General features: G+C 37.9%; 1 protein-coding gene across 1 annotated transcript in view; it reads left to right on the forward strand.

Annotated features, from left to right (window-relative positions):
• LOC126372025 (venom carboxylesterase-6-like) overlaps nt 1-15,695 on the forward strand; it is a 28,982-nt gene extending 13,287 nt beyond the window's left edge. The window contains exons 5-10 of the mRNA XM_050017524.1: nt 947-1,134; nt 7,866-8,031; nt 8,564-8,751; nt 11,679-11,829; nt 12,444-12,567; nt 15,332-15,695. Of these exons, the coding sequence (XP_049873481.1) occupies nt 947-1,134; nt 7,866-8,031; nt 8,564-8,751; nt 11,679-11,829; nt 12,444-12,567; nt 15,332-15,518 (1,004 nt within the window). The 3' untranslated portion in view covers nt 15,519-15,695. The remainder of the gene's footprint in view (nt 1-946; nt 1,135-7,865; nt 8,032-8,563; nt 8,752-11,678; nt 11,830-12,443; nt 12,568-15,331) is intronic.
• The last annotated feature ends 3,680 nt before the right edge of the window (nt 15,696-19,375 follow it).

Below are 19,375 nucleotides of genomic sequence, written 5' to 3' on the forward strand. Positions count from 1 at the left end.
GCGGTAAATGTACAATGTGTCACGTCAAAAAAAGCTACCGATACGAATTGGTGAAAACGTCTCATCTACCTAAAACGACTGCAGCTCCTCACAACCTGTATAGCCGAAGAAAAGCAACTACAATAAGAACCTCGGCACAGGGCCCTAAACTTTCTTTTTTAACACTTTCATGGACCGAACGTGACGATCGAATGACGTTCCGATTCCAAGGTGTCATAATACCTATTATGAACCATCAATGACCCATGGTCTCTGTCCGTGAAAGGGCTAAACAATTAATAATATTAATTACTTACTTACAATTTCAGTCATTTGGCTGCCTAAAACTGGTTCCCAGGTGGTTGTTCCATTCTCGTTTATTTGTTTGTTTGTATACTCTTTATTGCTTTAGGCTGCGTTTCCATTGACGCGGAGCTGGGCGGAGAGGATTGGATTTAAAAAAAAGAAAAGAAAGGAAAACATGAAACAGTAGGACTAGGGGCCCTGTGCTGGGAGGTTTTCTGGCCACGTCTTTCCCTCAGCGTTACAGATTCCGATGTGGTAGTAGTTTTACAGCTAGTTACATAATATGTAATTTAATTTTTTGACGTTCAAAAAGCGCTAACTTTGTTTTGAATTTTTTTGAATTAGAGGAGCGGAGATGTGCGGATTTGACCAATCACAGCGAGAGAGCGAAAAACGAAGACGCTCTGTCACTCTCTCTCTCACGGTGATTGGTCGATTCCTGCACATCTCCGCTCATCTCCGCACAGCTCCGCGTCAATGGAAATGCAGCCTTAAAATATAAAGGTAATTTACATAATACACAATTTATCGTTAGATAAAGCATAGGCGAGCTTATCCCTAATTGGAATTTCTAACCTTGGACAGCCTGAAAGAAACTCAGCGGGCCGGTGTTAACACGCAATAAATGACTTAATAACTATGACTCGTCTTCTCTGTCCAGGAACATTCTCCAGAGGTATTGCTTGGAGTGGATCAGCACTCGTACCCTGGGCATACACCACGAAGCCCATAGAGAAGACTAGGCGGCTCGCAGAGCTGGTGGGCTGCCCCACGAACCCTGAAGATATGGCCAACTGTCTCATCAGCAAACCCAGTGAAGATATTGTGAATGTCACTTCTTTGATGTTTGTAAGTGTTTAACTTTTTGAACAATTTAAAAAAGGAGATGACCAAAAGTGGTCCAAATGTCCACCACTAACGAGACCTATATAACTGAATAGCTCATTAAATAGTCAGTAATTAATACTAAGACCGCATTCAAAAATATGCTGTCAAAAAAAGTTATGGCTAAATTAAAAATACTAGATATTTGACATTTTTGAATCATAAATAATTATCATTTTATTAGCGGAATCACAAAGTTCCTTTCACCACCTTCCAGTTCCATCTTCAGACCCTGGAAATCATTTAGCACCAGAAAGCTTATCAAGACAAATCAAACGACTGCAAATCAGTTAAAAATTATGTAAAAAATATATCTTCCCATAAAAAGCTAAAAAATGTAATTTTTCATATAAGTAGCCATAACTATTTACTGACTGCATATTGTCGACCGCGGTTTGGTATTTATTACAAGAGCCTTCAGCGCTCCCTATTTGTCCGGCCAAATAGTTAATGCGATGTGAGCATCAGAATGACTGCCCAAAATGACAGATCAGCTTTAAAATATTACTAACATCCAATACCTTTTAGCTACTATTTAATACCTTTGTATAGATATTTTCTACCTAATTAATAAATAAGAAAATTAATTTAAAAAATGGCCAGTCATTCTGATGTCTGAATGACCACCCACATTTAGAATCTCCACAAAAAGGCTCCGAAATGTAATTTCGCCTATACACACATTTAGTACCTATTCAGTACCTACCTAAACAAATATTTTTTTTAGATTTTTAAAACTAGAAATAAAAAAATATGAGCAAAAAATGTTTTAACGAAAATGTTTATTGTTTACAACTCAATTATGCACATAATACAAATTATAAAAAAGGAACATATTAATCTTTTATTGCATTTGTTCCTTTTTTATAATTTGTATTATGTGCATAATTGAGTAGTAAACAATAAACAATTAACATTTTCGTTAAAACATTTTTTGCTCATATTTTTTTATTTCTAGTTTTAAAAATCTAAAAAAAATATTTGTTTAGGTAGGTACTGAATAGGTACTAAATTTGTGTATAGGCGAAATTACATTTCGGAGCCTTTTTGTGGAGATTCTAAATGTGGGTGGTCATTCAGACATCAGAATGACTGGCCATTTTTTAAATTAATTTTCTTATTTATTAATTAGGTAGAAAATATCTATACAAAGGTATTAAATAGTAGCTAAAAGGTATTGGATGTTAGTAATATTTTAAAGCTGATCTGTCATTTTGGGCAGTCATTCTGATGCTCACAATGCGATCCGCGGCAAATCTACAATAAGTCACGTCTAAAAAAAAAAGAAAAAAAGGTATATTACTCAGTATTTAGTGACCGCAATATTATTATTTATTCGTAGCCTATTACGGTAAATAGGTCTCGTGTAGGTCTCGTTAGTGGTCGATATTTGGACCAAGTTCCATACAACTTCGGTCAATCTCCTTTGACATAATTAATTTTGTCGCTGACGTCGCTAACTGAAGTATCTGTCAATTTTCGCGAATCTGATTGGCACCTTTTGCTATTGTCAATAAGACAAATTATTTTAGCAAAACATTGCAGATACTTACGTTAGTTTGACTTTGCAGACACGATGTGTGTCCCTGAAGGGCAGGCAGAGATGTGATGTGATGTGATGTGTGTGTGTGTGTGGTGTGATGTGTGTGTGTGGTGTGATGTGTGTGTGTGGTGTGATGTGTGTGTGTCATCATTTAACTAATCGTTTTTTTAAGTCGTTTGTAATCCTTTAAGACTAATGTGAAATGCTTCTATTGAGAGCTACCTACTTTTTCTTTTTTTTTTCACTCTAAAAATGTACCTAAAAAAATTCTATCTGAAGTTACGTTTATAAGTAAGTACTACATAATAATAATGATATCACCCCAAATCGACCACGACTTGTGCTGAGTGAGGCCCTTTTATCTCAGGACGTCTACCACCACCTTATGATCATTTCGACAAACATCCGTCTTGCTTTTTTTTGTAATTGTTTAGTGGGAGTTTGATATGATGTTATTGTCTTTTGCTTGTGTGTGGCGCCCTTCACTACATAGTAAAAACAAAGTCGCTTTTTCTGTTCCTATATCCCTATATGTACGCTTAAATCTTTAAAACTACGCAACGGATTTTGATGCCGTTTCTTTTAGTAAATAGAGTGATTCAAGAGGAAGGTTTATATGTATAATAACATCCATTAAATAGTGGAGAAATACTGTTATTTTTGAGGTTTTTAATGTAATGTCGTAAATAATTTCTTTTTCCTCAGCATTGCACCCGGGCAAAGCCGGGGCGGGTCGCTAGTTTATTTAAAACTAATTCTATTCTATTCTAAATCCACTTTCCTCGTGCAATGTTGCCAATATGTCGACTAGTTTGCTCTACGTTCTTTTCCGTTTCCGGTCACGCAGAATGCATATTTCCCCCTTTGCTGCCAACATGAATCTCAAAAATTAAGGTAAAAAAATCTTTAAAAACAAGCTTTTATTTAAATGCGCTAAAAAGAAAAAAATAAACTTTTACACTATAACTTTACTGTCAACTTATAACATTTCAAATTCAACATATTTGACACAATTTATATGTTTTAAAAGCTTGTCGCGAGATTTAAGTACTCGTATTTACTTTCTTAGTTTAAAATTTTTAATAGGCAGGTATTTTAAAACTTGCTTTTAAAATTACGAGTAGGTACTTAAATCTCGCGACAAGCTTTTAAAACATATAAATTGTGTCAAATATGTTGAATTTGAAATGTTATAAGTTGACAGTAAAGTTATAGTGTAAAAGTTTATTTTTTTCTTTTTAGCGCATTTAAATAAAAGCTTGTTTTTAAAGATTTTTTTACCTTAATTTATTTTATACTTTTTAGTTTTCACCTTGTAAGTTCCTAAGTCTGTTCATCTCATTCAACGCATCATTATTGCAAGGTCGTTTGCCAGTTAATTTTGAACAATCCAACTCTTCAATTAGGAGCCCTTCTAACGATTTCACCCTACTTAAGGCCACATATGCTTGACCAGCGGCAAAGAGCTTCGAGCCCAAGTATACAACGGCATGGTCAACAGTACTACCCTGCATTTTGTGTACCGTACAAGCCCAACATAATATAATTGGTAACATTCTCCTTTCTGCAGTGCCGCGACTAAATTTTGCTGGAAATTGCACAGTCTTGGGTTGAATGAGATGAACACCGTCTTTACCGAAGTCTATACGGACGGAAGGTATGTCAGTATCATACATTTGAGCTCTCCGGAAGCAAGGCCATAATATTTCCGTTATGTATCCGATTGCACCATTCACAAGACCCTTGGATATATCTACATTGTACCGTAACATTACCTTGGCCCCAACAAATATTTCTAACTCCTTAGGGAGCCCTCCAGTCTTATTTATATCAGATGGTATAATATTATTTAAATCCACGTTGTCATTATTTCGAGAACTATCTACTAGACTATCCTGTGCTCTTATTTTGTTGATAGTTATACCTTGAGCCCGGAAATGTTCGAGAACACTTTTGTTATGGTCATACACTTGTTGGTTAGTGGGATAAATTCGTAGGGCCTTTTCAATTGCAAATTCACCTGTCGGTTCTTTGTTTAATCGATTCATTAAAATAGCAAAATGTTCAGATTGAAGTTCACCAACCCTTAAGGCGTTTAAGAGGTCTTTAAAAGTTGTGCTACCTTGTTGTCGCATATTTTCGGTTAATTCAATTAACGAGAAAGAGCGCCATAAGTGTGTTGCTGGGATAAACCTAGCGGGTTGATCAAACACTTGATTTCCTCTCACAGGAGGTAACTGCATTAAGTCCCCAAACACACAAATATTTATACCACCAAAGAGTAATTCGTTGTTTTTGAGTTGTCTAAGTCGGGAATCTACCATACATAGCATTTCATATGGAACCATAGAGATTTCATCTATAAATAAAAATTCTATGTGTTGCCACTGTTGTCGCATCAACCGCAAGTAGTTGCCAGTAAGAATAGGCATTTGCACTATTCTACCATCCTTTTGTACAGGCAATTTTAGAGTAGAATGTAATGTAGATCCGCTCACTAAACGCGCTGCTACTCCTGTAAGCGCACCAACTTTAACAACTTGCTTGCCGTAACACCGATTTACTTGATTTTTTAATAAATTAAAGAGGAAAGTCTTTCCAGTCCCAGCGTTACCCGTTATGAACAATCTTAGACGTTCATTGCTATGATTATTTAGCTGTTCTGAAATACTCCTAGTTATGAATAAAAATGCGTCCATTTGTCCAACATTCATTGCTCTTCTAGCATTAAGAAATTCGTCATCAGTCATGTGCTGTTCTGGCATTTCCACCTCTTCTTCAAGTGATATATGGTTTCCCGTAGATTTTTTAACGCTGAAATTCTGGCCGGATTCGGTTTCAGCGTTGAAAAATCTACGGGAAACCATGTACCACTTGCTAGTGAAAAAAAAAATCCATTTTTTGTTACACTGTGTAATAGCTCCACCACTCCAAAAGCCAGCAAGCAAAATTATCCGCCATTTTCGGTGTTCCGCCATATTGGATTAAGAGTGACGTCACATTATTTCTAGTTATTCTTGGCTAGTCTTTTTATTAGATATCCATATTGTAGGAGCGCATTAAAAATAATTGGTCCGCCATCTAGGGTACGTCGCCATGTTGGATTTAGAATGACATTATACAGTTAATCATGCATTGTCATCCAAACTAAACGTGTATACAAAATTTCAGCTCAATGAGTTGAGGGCAAATGCTCAAAATTGAGTTGTAAGATTTCACCCGAACATATAAACATATCTACATACAATGCAATTTAAATAAAAGCTTGTAAGTATCAAACGAGCCCATACTCGAAGGGGTTGTGTTGTTTAAATACTGAGTTCGTTTGGCTGTCTTCCGGCTCCATCATCAGACCCTGGTTACCATCTAGATCCAAAGTACTCATCTAGGCGAATCAAACGAGCCCAAACTCGATGGGGTTGTGTCGTTTAAGTACTGAGTTCGTTTGGCTATCTTCCGGCTCCACCATCGAACCCTGGTTACCATCTAGCTCCAAAGTACTCATCTAGGCGAATCAAACGAGCCCAAACTCGATGGGGTTGTGTCGTTTAAGTACTGAGTTCCTTTGGCTGTCTTCCGGCTCCATCATCAGACCCTGGTTACCATCTAGCATCTAAGTACTCATCTAGGCGAATCAAACGAGCCCAAACTCGATGGGGTTGTGTCGTTTAAGTACTGAGTTCCTTTGGCTGTCTTCCGGCTCCATCATCAGACCCTGGTTACCATCTAGCATCTAAGTACTCATCTAGGCGAATCAAACGAGCCCAAACTCGATTTGGTTGTGTCGTTTAAGTACTGAGTTCCTTTGGCTGTCTTCCGGCTCCATCATCAGACCTTGGTTACTATCTAGCACCAAAGTACTCATCTAGTCGAATGAAATGAGCCCAAACTCGATGTGGTTATGTTATTTAATTACTGAGTTGCTATGGCTATCTTCCGACTTCATCATCAGATCAGCTCCATGTCATAATAATATTGCATTGTCATCGGATATACACGTGCATGCAAAATTTCAGCTCAATCGGTTGAGGGCAAGTGCCTTAAAATTGAGTTATAAAATTCCACCCGAACACACAAACATACATACATACATACATACATTGCAAGTTAAATAAAAGCTTGTAAAAACGGTTCAAAACGAAGCGCGTCAAAAGAAGTGAATCCCTTTGACATAGTCACGGACGATGTTGCTATACACACGGATCGGGAGAAAGCTTTCAGCGGTCCCCATTTGTCCGGCCAAGTATTTAATGATGCAATGTTTTTCAAAAAAGTGACGTCAGTAGAAAGTAGAAATGTTATACTTTTATTTCAATGCATAAATAAAACTGGTAACAAGCGTTGTACCATAAAATTTGTTGGCTGCAGAGAATCCTCTACAGCCGGACCAAATTCAACTTTTAATTGATAGATAGATAGGTATACTCTTTATTTAGGTTTAAGACGTTACATAAATTTCTCAAAAAAAGTTTCTAATTACAAGTTTCTAGGTAAAGTTTCTAGGTAGATTAGTTTCTTTTTATTATTTTATTTTTCTAATTGACTCTAATCTAGACAAGATTCGCGGATCAGAGTAAAAACGTAAGGAGTAGAATTTTAGGTCTATTTTTTCATACCCTTATTGCTTCACTACATAGCGTAATAATTAAAGCACATAATAACAGGTTCTTACACCCCATCCCCATTAAAACGCGGTAAGAACCCGTTATTATGTGCTTTAATTATGATAATAACCGCGTAAACTTAAAACAATGTACATAACGTAATTTCTGAGATTCACAAAAAAAATCTACCACGTGGTCCGGCTGGGGAGCATTGCTCTCTGGCCGCACCACAAATAATATCATTTTTCTTTTAACTCTTTGCCTTACTCTTTTTTTCTTAGTATGCAGATGATAGACATTATGTAGCGCGTATTGAGTTTATTCGTAATTGCGTGCTAGTGGTCCGGCTAGGGAGCATCACACGGAATTTTCAGTCGGAAATTCATGATTTTTTGTTTTTTTTTTAATTATTCTCCGTCCCATACTTATCCGACGAAATTCCACTTGATATCAACTCAGAATCATGGTCACAATCATCCCTCAAAGTTTTCGTTACGATGTCACTAACACTCTGTATTTCAATTCAAATAATCTGTCATCGCTTGCAGGACTGGAAAATGCATATGTTCTCTCCGTTTGCGCCGACGGCGGAACCTCCACTTGAAGGAGCCTTCCTGACCCAACATCCTTACGAGGCCACCAGGTCTGGTGCCATGTATGACGCTCCTCTGATTGCCACTGTCGTGTCCGAAGAGGGGCTTTATCCTGCTGCTGGTAAGGTTTCAAACTTTTTCAGGGTTGCTATTGAGCCGCCAACGGCCTCTGACGTGGCCCATGTAACTACATACTTACTTAAGTAAATAATAGCCGGGACCGAATGGTTTACCTGCGAAGCACGGAACATCTTACTTTCGGACCAAACTAGGGATCACAAAGCGATATGTCCCCACAGGGAATCGAACCCGGGATCTCCAGATCGAAAGACCAACGGTTTAAGTACTAGACCATAAACTCACGCCTATTTCCCACCGGGGTAAGCATCCATGGACAAACTTTTTTGATTATCTAAGTTCTAAAAGATTTTTATCCAGAAGTAGTCACTTAAGGTCACCTACTATTGAAGCGGTATAAGTCTTGTACCTAAGTAATTAGATTGTAGAAAAAAAAACTGATTACCTTTCACTGACAGTTCAGTAGTTAAACGACCCGTTTGGTCTGGCGACCTCGTATGACCGTGGAAGAAGTGAAAGTGGTGTTTCAGGGTCGTAACAATAGAGAATGAAATGTTTATGTAACTTTATTCCAGTTTACCAAAAGAATCCCGATGAAATCTTACCAGAAATTGAAGATAACTGGGAGTTCTTAGCTCGTGAGATCTTCATGTTTAACGACACGTTGCCTGAAGACCTAAAAGCAACTGTAGCTGCCAAGATTAAGGAGTTCTACCTCCTAGGGAAGCCAGTGTCGCAGGAGACCTTCCCTCAACTTGTCCAGGTAAGGTGCATGGAAACCTTCTTCTTTTCTGACTTCAAAGATTCTTGTGAAACCAGGACGAGCGTAACCATCATCACACCACCTCATTCTTTCCATGTATTTTCATTCCTTCCTGAATTTCACGTTTGTCCGGCCAAGAAATTAATACCATCTGCGGCAAATCTACAATAATTCACGTTTAAAAAAAATGCATTTCAAGTACTTAAGAACGAATACGCACGTTAAGCTTTGAGCATAATGATGCTGACGAATTGGATGAATCAAAACATAAAGTCAAAAGTAAGATGAAAATGACAATGTCTTGACAATTTCCTCACCGGGAATCAAACCCAGACCGATTCGGCATAAGAACCACTCTAGGGAGGCACTCACACACAATGACATCTCCCTAACATTATCCCGTTTCTCAGAGGGTCCGCTTACCTAACGCCTGTGAAGCGACTGTCTGTCTGACCTTCCGACCCGCGAAGAGAAAACCAGCCCAATACAGGAAAACCAGCCCCATACCTCCGAAAATGCATTTCTCGGGAATGTGGGTTTCCCAACGATGTTTTCCATCACCGCTGAGCACGTGATAATCATTTATATTCCAAACATCAATTCGAAATCAAATTCGACAATCATTGGTTTAGGTCTGTGCTGGATTCGAACCTGCGACCTCAAAGTGAGAGGCAAGTGTTTTACCAACTGGGCTACCAAAGCTTAAGGAGGCACTCACACAGTGGTGGTAAAATAAACCTCAATAAAAATCCAAAAGAGGCCCGTACTAAAGCGTTCAAAAGGAAACGTCATTGCATATTTGAATCACGTAGAATCTACTGAACTGAACTAAATCATATCGGGATAACAGTCGAGAAACTTGAGCAATGGATAGCACTGGAGTAAATTAGATCAAATTTGCATTCCTCGGTCATACCAACCACGGAACACGGAACAGAAGAAAAAGGATGGACAGGCCCTAACGCGCATTCAGAAGTCAGAATCATTTATTCAACGTAATTATCATGGATAAACTTGTTGAAGGACAATGTAACATTTTTGAATTTACGTCTTTTCGCAAGGTGTTGACGAGAAGAAATGACAAGAAACTATACATTACAAGTTATTGAATAACTAGAGGAACACATTTATTACCAGACATTTTTATCATTTAGGCTACATTTAGGAAAATCATTAATCTTATAATAAGCTTTTTTACATACCTAAAGTAAGCTTTGTATGAGGCCGTCGCCGGTTCAACCCCACTCTCTTTTACCACTAATCATGCAAACAGATACTTAACTACGATAGCTCTACCGCTTCTAAAATTCCATAGACACTTTACCGGCAATGTATATTTTATGTGATAGGCTGCCATTGATTGTATCATTACTTTTTATGCAGTAGCATACAATAGTAAATTTTTGATACATAGCCGATCACACTAAGGTTTTTAGCTTACCTGTGATAAGGGGGGATCTCCTTGCATGATCGTCATTTCACCCTGTAGGTTAAAATACACAAGACGACAATTTAATAATCTGGAGCTTCGTGCGTCGCAAAGTTTTGCGCGGACGAGTGGACTATAAAGTTGGAGTACTTACTTATGAACTATTTTCTCATACTTATTGTTGAGAGCGCGTACGGTAAAAAATATCACGAAAGTAAAAACATTTTTGAACTGATTTATTGCAACCAAAAGAAACACTGACATTGACATTTTTAAAAAACAACAGAACGTACAAGTATGACAATATATTATAATATAAAAGAAATAAAACTAAGGACGACCAAGGAGGCCGTCGTTAACACTTATATGGCGCGTGTTTCGCGCTCTCTTCACTCGCGGCCCTTCCAATCTCTTTCTTCTGCTCCGTGATACCAACTCATCGGAACTTAGCAGAGTTCCAAATCATTGGATTGGTCCTTCACGACGAAGGAAACTTCGAAAGAAAAGTTCCAAGTTCAATCAATTAATATTTTTCAACGGAGTGCCTACTCTATGGAAAAATAACAACGTACTTAATCTAAACGTTTACCAGAAACACTGGCTGTTTATGGAAAAATCGCTCTTTAAAAAGTATAAAATAATAAAATATTTCACTGAAATTCTTCCGAATAGAATATAATACGTGCCGTGGTAAGCATACTCTAAGAATAGGGAGGTTAAAAAGACCACATTGAAGTAATTCATCTAAAATAGCAATATTGCAATTTGACATTGACATATAAAAGTAAGTGCGCAATGCAAACAAAATGTCAATAGCAATATTGTTTTTTTTAGATGAATTGCTTCGATGTGGCCTTTATAAGCTCAGCGCTCCCCATTTGTCCGGCCAAGTAGTTAATTCTATCTGCAGCAAATCTACAATAAATCACGTCAAAATAAGCCTTTTTAACCCCCCATATTGGAATACGCCCATGGATATCTCCTAAACCCCTACTTTGATATACTTACTTAAGTATTTTTTTCTTGACGTAACGTGAATGTAGAGATTATGTAGATTTTATTGGAGGGTGGTCCGATCATAATCACGCTTATAATTTTTGCATAATTATGGCTCCTCGCCTTATGGTTGTCTGGAAGAAATCGCTTTAAGCGACAAGGCCGCCATTTGCCATGTACTTAGTTAAGAGTCTTTTGTAAATATTTTGGTGCAATAAAGTATATGTGTTGTATTGTTATCACGACAGATCAGAATGTTTAAGTAATATTAGAAAGTGTAATCCACTTTCGCGATTTCTCCCTGCTGTCTTTGAACCAGTCTTGAGTCCACCTAGGCGGTTCTCTAACAAAGACTGTTCGTCCGAGAGCTGGCAAGAATTTTTGGGTAGGTATTTGAGGCAAGCTGAAAACTTGTCCTATACCTCTCCTATTATACCCCAACACAGAACTGCAGACCAGGCTGGTCAGTAGTAGGGCTAAATCAACCCTATATGTTTCCCAGGCTATGGGCGACCGTCTCTTCGTAACGGGCACAGCAAAGATGGCGGAGTTACATGCAACAAACAGTAAGCAGCCTGTGTTCATGTACAAATACTGCTTCCGAGGAGAGAGGAGCTTCACCTATGCTGTCACATGGAACTATAAGAACTTCGGTAAGATTACATTACAAACCTACATACATACAGTCATGAGCAATATAATGTACCCACTTTAGGACTCTGTCGCACTAACATATTTGACATTTAGTGAGACTTACAGTTCAATTTGTCAAAAAAGTTAATGTGACATGGTACTAAAGTGTATAAGTACATATTAATGCTCGTGACCGTACATACATCATCTCCCTAACGTTATCCCGTTTTCACAGGGTCCACTTACCTAACCTGAAGATCTGACAGGTCCGATTTTTTACAGAAGCGGCTGCCTGTCTGACCTTCCAATCCGCGAAGGGAAAACCATCCCAATACAGGTTAGGTCACATACCTCCGAAAATACATTTCTCAGGAACGTGGGTTTCCTCAACCGTGATAATCATTTATGATCCAAACATGAATTCGAAAACGAATTCAACAACCATTGGTTTAGGCCTGTGCTGAATTTGAACCTGCGACTTCAAAGTGAGAGGCAAGCGTTCTATCAACTGGGCTACCACGGCTCCACAGGGCTACCACTCCAGTAAATAACATAACATAAGGTCCCACACCTCACCGAGCTTTTTCATTTTTCACGTTTTTTTGAACTTTAACTGAAAAATCACAATTTCCAGGAGTATCTCACGTGGATGACATCTTCCACATATTCTCGGTACCGCTGGTCACCAGCAGCGCTCCTGAGGATATGAAGATGACCGCAGCGCTCATCAATATGATCTACAGCTTTGCCAAGGACAGGTCAGTAACATACCTCCCTCGTTTTTTTTATTTAATTCTGGCAACTAAGTCCCATACACTGGCCCTCCCAGGTAGCACACTGGCTGATTAAATGTCGAACCTTCCTCTTATTAGTGTAAAAGTGTTATATAAGATGTTTAATGGTTTTTTTAGCTTCCATAGGCTGTTATGAAACTTTGAAATAAGTTAGTTAATCAATGGTTGGTAAAAGGTACATCTAAAATACGTAATTAAGCTGTGGACTGCATACGAGTTCATAGTTAGTGTTTTATAACGTTTTTTGCTGTTGAATGGCTGAAAAATATTCTTTTACAACGGCAGCTGGTTAATGGTACGGCCCAGTGGTGTTCTAACGCTTAAAGCTGGTGAAGGCATCTTTTATCAAGCTTTTACCCTACTTGTGGTCTATTTTGAAACCAATAAACAGACTTCTGGTTAAAGCTGTAAAATAAATACTTTAAACAGCCTGCAGCTGCTTAAAATACGTCAAAGTATAATTTAATTACTCCTGAAGCTGTAAAAGTGTATCGAGTCGTATATTTTAACAGCTTGGGTTGCAAAGCTGTTTTGTGTAATTTTACAAGTGGCTTATAATTCTTATAGAAACGTAGTGTCATTTATGCGTACTTTTATAACGATTATAACATCCCGGCAAACCCTTATGGAACTTCTTGCTCTTGATAACTCCATTTATACAGCTTTTCTCCCCAAAAGTACATAGTTAAATCAATTTATGTTATGTTGATGGTGTCGTTGAGCGTCGACTTGGTCTGACAGAAACTTGCTATCAATCATTATTCATTGTCCAATAAAGATACAATTCAATAAAAAAGCAACTATGGACATGGATTATATATATATATATATACATATATAGATATATAATACCGGTTTAACGGTTTTTATTATTTGCCATAGGAGCCTTAATATGCTGCATAAAGTAGTTGCTGAAATACGATATACCTCATTAGTCATTAGAACTGCGTACCCCAAAACCTTGTAAAAACTAAAAGTGTAATTGAAAGTATCTTATGCAGAACATAAGCAGCCTGTGTCTGATTATTGGTATTCTTTTCAGCAAATAGAATCACAAGATATTTTTTCAACGACTTAAGCTGAAAACCTTGTGGACGCCATAACTAACCAAAAAATACAGTTTGTATCAAATTTTAAATCCTGAATTCTTCAAAACTACACATTTATTTCACATAATAACTATGTTTCAACTTAAAGTACGTTCATAAAAGGGTATTATATATGATTACAAGTCAAATTTTACCAAAAGCTTTTTCACTCAAAATTTATCTACACATTTCTTTCAATATAATTAAATAATTCTAAGGGCGCATCAATTATTAGTTATAAATTAGTATATACTACACGATAAAGTTGCATTCGCAATCTGAACTTATTATAATAATCACTGGTTCAAGTTACCGTAACTCGAAACAGTAATATTTTAATTAAAAATGGGTGCCCTGTCGCTGTTGAATAGAAACTTATTCTTCTGTCGTTAAAAATTTGAAAAGATTAAATATTTTTATATAGAAAGCTGAAAAAAACGTTTCAATTGGATACCGCGTACGTCAAAAGTTGCGCAAGGGCTGGATATGGTAATCTTAAACAGAATGAAACGTTTCGAAAGTGTTTATTGTAGATTTATTTAAGCCTTTATTAACGTAAACCACAGCCTATTTTCAGCCATTATAATACCAAAGGCTGGTTAATTTGGGGCCCTTTTTGGCTGAAAAAGCGCTTTTTCAGCTCTAATACAGCCAATTTAAATACCGTCATGCAGCATTGATAATCTTAACCAGCACTTGTTCAGCGCTTATGCAGCAATTTGTGCTACCTGGGCTGATACGTGCATGCACCTCCTAATTTTATTTTAAGTTATACCTGTCATTTTCTTATCCGTCGAAAAGGAAATGGACGGTTAAGAACTGTTAATTTTAAAATGAATGAATAATCGGGGCATCCAACAGGCATCTCGCGCATTTGCAATCTGTTTGACTTGTCTCATTTCTGCCATGTTTTCCATAAATTTTATGCCTGTCGATTCATCATCATCATCACCAGCCCATTAACGTCCCCACTGCAGGGGCACGGGTCTTCCCTATGGATGGATAGGGAGATCGGGCCTTAAACCATCACGCGGGCCCAGTGCGGATTGATGGTTATTAACGACTGCTAATGCAGCCGGGACCAACGGCTTAACGTGCCTTCCGAAGCACGGAGGAGCTCGAGATGACATCTTTATTTTTTTGTGATCACCCATCCTATGACCGGCCTTTGCGAAAGTTGCTTAACTACAACAATCGTAGACCGAGCGCGTTTACCGCTGCGCCACCGAGCTCCTCCGCCTGTCGATTACCCGTCCCTTTTCTTTTCGGCGGATAAGAAATAACAGGTATAACTTAAAATAAAATTTGGAGGTGTGTATTGGAATCAGCCTCTAAGACTACGTACATACAATATTAGAATATATTTTTGTGTGGATGGTGAGGTCCATGACCGCTGAGACAGTCCACAAACATAATATACCATAGCGTCACGCTTGTATACCCAAAAGGGTAGGCAGAGATGTATTTGCCAGCTTAAAGTCCTGGAAACTACGATATATTTTTGCTATGAATTTTGTTAGTGGACTCTGATTTCCGCATTTAGATTCTAAAATGGTTTAATATGCGAAAACCATGTGATATCAATCGTCTATAGTCCAAACATGAATAAAAAAGAAAGTAAAGATGTAATTGTATTACAGCACTCCAATATTATCGCCGGAGGCTCCAGAGTGGCTGCCCCTGGTGCCAGGCCAACCAGCTCTCAACTACATGGAGATATCATCCCCAACCAGCTACTTAATGAAGAGCAACGAGGACTTCGGCCACCGCGCCTTCTGGGACAGTCTAGGGTTCAATGAGGATCAGAATTACAAGAAAGAATTGTAAATAACTGGAATATGACAGAGCAGGGGTTCCCAATCTTTTTCAACCGGCGCCGCAACTACAAGCTTAGTATTTTGTAACGGCGCCCTGTCCTAGCTAAGTTGTTAGGTTAGACCGGGTTTCCGCTGACGCGGAGATGGGCGGAGAAGAGCGGAGATGTGCAGTTTCGACCAATCACGGCGTTCGAGAGAGCGAAAAACAAAGACGCTCTGTCTCTCCCTCACGGTGATTGGTCGATTCCTGCACAACTCCGCTGATCTCCGCACAGCTCCGCCTCAATAGAAACGCAGCCTTAGATTACTTCGAGGGAGATAGGAAAACGCGCGCGACGATGGTACCTACCATCGTTGTAAATTTAAAATCACGATCGAAAAAGAGTGACACGACGCTATGTTATTTACCGATGCGAGCGCTCAAATAGGTACCCGCGAATATTTGTGGTTTCGGATAATGACAGAACTCACGACGCCCCTCTTTAATTTCTACGGCGCACCAAAGCACCGCGGCGCACACTTTGGGAACCCTTGCGATATGAGGGAAATACGACTTACGTAGAAGATGGCGTAGATCCTGCGAGAAAATGATTTTTTTTTCACACGAGTTTTATAGGATAGTTTTTTTGGTTAAAAGCACAGTCACTTAATTAACACTAAATAATTATTTTGGTTTTGTTTGACACTGAAAAATAATTTTGGAACACAAACTGTCAGTAAATTTTTTTGAAAAAAGGAAGCTACCTAAAAATGTGTGTAGGAAGTGGCAATTCTTCACTTCTATCGTGGTGTCAGGGTTATTACTGAGCCGCCATAGGCCTCTGACATGACTGATGTAACGACTACGTACTTACGAGTACATCAGTAAGTAATAACCGGGACCAACGGCTTAACGTGCCTTCCGAAGCACGGATCCTTTTACTTTTAGGACAATCAGGTGATCAGCCTGTAATGTCCTTACCAAACTAGGGATCACAAAGTGATTTTTGTGATTTGTCCCCACCGGGATTCGAACCCGGGACCTCCGGATCGTGAGCACAACGCTCAACCACTGGACCACGGAGGCCGTTAAAAGTGGCCATTGACAAAGGAGGTTTTTACCTTTTCTCAATAAACCAACTTCAATAGTACATTGTTGACATTACCACTCCACGTCACTGACACCGCGCCACCAACGTGGTACTGACGATGACATGGACCGGTGTAAATCGAGAGGGTTCGCCACAGAATAGAAGAAAGAAGTCGGAAAGGCCTTAACGGGCATTTTGTATGAGAACCGCTGTCGCCGATTCAACCCTACTCTTGAACAGATAACTACGACAAGCTCTACTGCTTCTAAATTCCATAGCCACTTTACCGGCAATGTATATTTTATGTGATAGGATGCAATTTTATCATTACTTTTTGTAAGATACTGCATACAAAAGTATTTTATTTGATAAATCGCTGAACATATGAATACTAAGATTTTTAGCTTTCGACGCCTTGACGTGGAGCTGTCCGCGCCAGGAACAAAAGATGGTGGATTAAAAGTAGAATTGTACCTAGTTATACTTAGTTAAAAAGAAAATAAATTATTTTTGATGCACTGTAAAACATTACATAGTCTCATTACCTACCTTTACCTAAATACCTACGTCTTATCTGCAAGTTATTTATAAATTATTAATAATTTATTATCTAAATACTTTGTTTATAACAATTTCTTTAATAACATTAAAATTTTCCATTCATGTTTATATTTAATTATTAGTCCGGTACCCAGTGGTTCTGATCCAGTACACTCCATCTACTTAATTTTATTTTAAGTTATATCTGTCATTTTCTTATCCGCCGAAAAGGAAAGGGACGGGTAATCGACAGGATGGAAAATTCCACTAGATATTAACTCAGAATAATGAGCACACACAAGTATGTACATACAAATATATAGGGTGTTCCGTGTTAGTGACATGGTAACAAATACTGAGGGGGTGATTTTAGGTATGATTCTCGGTATTTAATTTAAAAAAGTGGCCGAGAACTGAACTTCATTACGTATCCCTGCTTAAGATTCATATTGATAAATGAAATTTAACAGATTTACGTACATTATTTAATGTTTGAAACAATCTACATGGACGGGAAACTGAATGTTTAAAAAAATGCTGATTCAGTTCTTGACCACTTAGTTTAATTTTTATAATAGTGACATGTAAAGTTAAACTTATATTCTCCATCTTTAGACCTTAAACAAAATCTGCAAACAGCAAATAAACCTAACATAGAAAAAAACAACTAAAAACTTACTGTGAGAGTCGCAGCATGCCACATCTTATACTTAATAAGTATTGTCTTATTTGAGTAGGTGATTGCTTACCACCAACGTCTGTATTTCCATGAATTATCTAGCTTTTACCTGCGGCTTCGCTCGCACTAAATTCTGGGTAACACGGTTCCCTTTCCTAATGTATCAATTTTTAGCTTCCTACCTTGAAAACTGCGAAAAGTTCCATATAAAATTTCTCCCCCTCTTTGAAGGGATTGGGGACAGATTTCCAAAAAAAATAATGTAGCATGATTATTTTGTTAGGCACATATAATCCGCATGCCAATTTTTAACTTTCTACCTGGAAAATTGCAGAATGCTCCATACACTTCCACCCCCCATTTTAGGGAAGTGGGGGGTTAGAAACAGACAAAATGTAGCCTATGTCGGTCTCCGATCCTTCAACTATCTCCACTTAAAAAAAAAAACACGGCATTTCGTCGCTCCGTTTTGCCGTGAAAGACGAACAAACAGATACAGACACTTTCCCGTTTATAATATTAATATAGTATGGATGCATGCAACTATTCTCAGTAGTTCCTTTAGCAGTTCCTCTGAAGGAACTACTGAGCATTTTTTGTCCTTGTAGTTCCCTCAAAGGAACTAAAGGAACTACTGAGACTACCAAGTTCCTTTATTTCTGTTTATGCACACAAACTCATTAGAAAGGTTATCATCTTTTGCTTGTCATTAGCTGTCATTGCAATTAATGTATATAATTTATCTAAAAGATCGCATTGTACTACAAATGTTGAGTTGGTCCCCAAATTATTGTGGTGTATCTGATAATTTAATAGTGGTAATCTGATAACTTTATTTTTAATTTTGACAATTAAAGGTGTATGTTTTAACATAAAGATGATTTTATTCAGTATAATATGCAGTTGCAGTTGGCAGGAACTGCTAAAGTGACTACTGAAAAACAGAGGCAATACGGGTCGACTTACTACTAAGAGCAGATAGTCGACTTGAGAACAAGGAACTACAAGGACAAAAAATGCTCAGTAGTTCCTTTTTTTCGTCGGTTAAAAAAAACGTTACCTACTTTATGGTTTGGTAGTCTCAGTAGTTCCTTTAGCTCTTTTGAAGGAACTACAAGGACAAAAAATGCTCAGTAGTTCCTTCAGAGGAACTGCTAAAGGAACTACTGAGAATAGTTGGATGCATGCACATTGGTCTCAACGGGCCTGCTTTTCTATTTAAGTTATTTACCTTTTCGAAACATTTTTTTGTTTGGTGTTAAGGTTGTCAGTATTTCTAATTTTCGACAATTTGTAACAGCGGTAAGTCAAATAGGCGGGAACTTACGTGATTGATGGACTAGCACATTGACCCTACACAGCTCAAGTAAATAAAAAACCGTTTGATGACATTTAATTTTCGATGTGAGAGAACAGAATAAGCAAGACTATTTATCCAACGATATGACTGTGTGCCGATGGTAACAGACGATTATAGATGCTGTAGGAATGTTACTAAATCAGACATTTTACAACACGGACAATTATGAGACAAAATCATCATTAGTATCCTTTTTTCACAAGATCTGCTTACTTAAG

Source organism: Pectinophora gossypiella, chromosome 13 (assembly GCF_024362695.1).
Source record: "Pectinophora gossypiella chromosome 13, ilPecGoss1.1, whole genome shotgun sequence".
Taxonomy (NCBI): domain Eukaryota; kingdom Metazoa; phylum Arthropoda; class Insecta; order Lepidoptera; family Gelechiidae; genus Pectinophora; species Pectinophora gossypiella.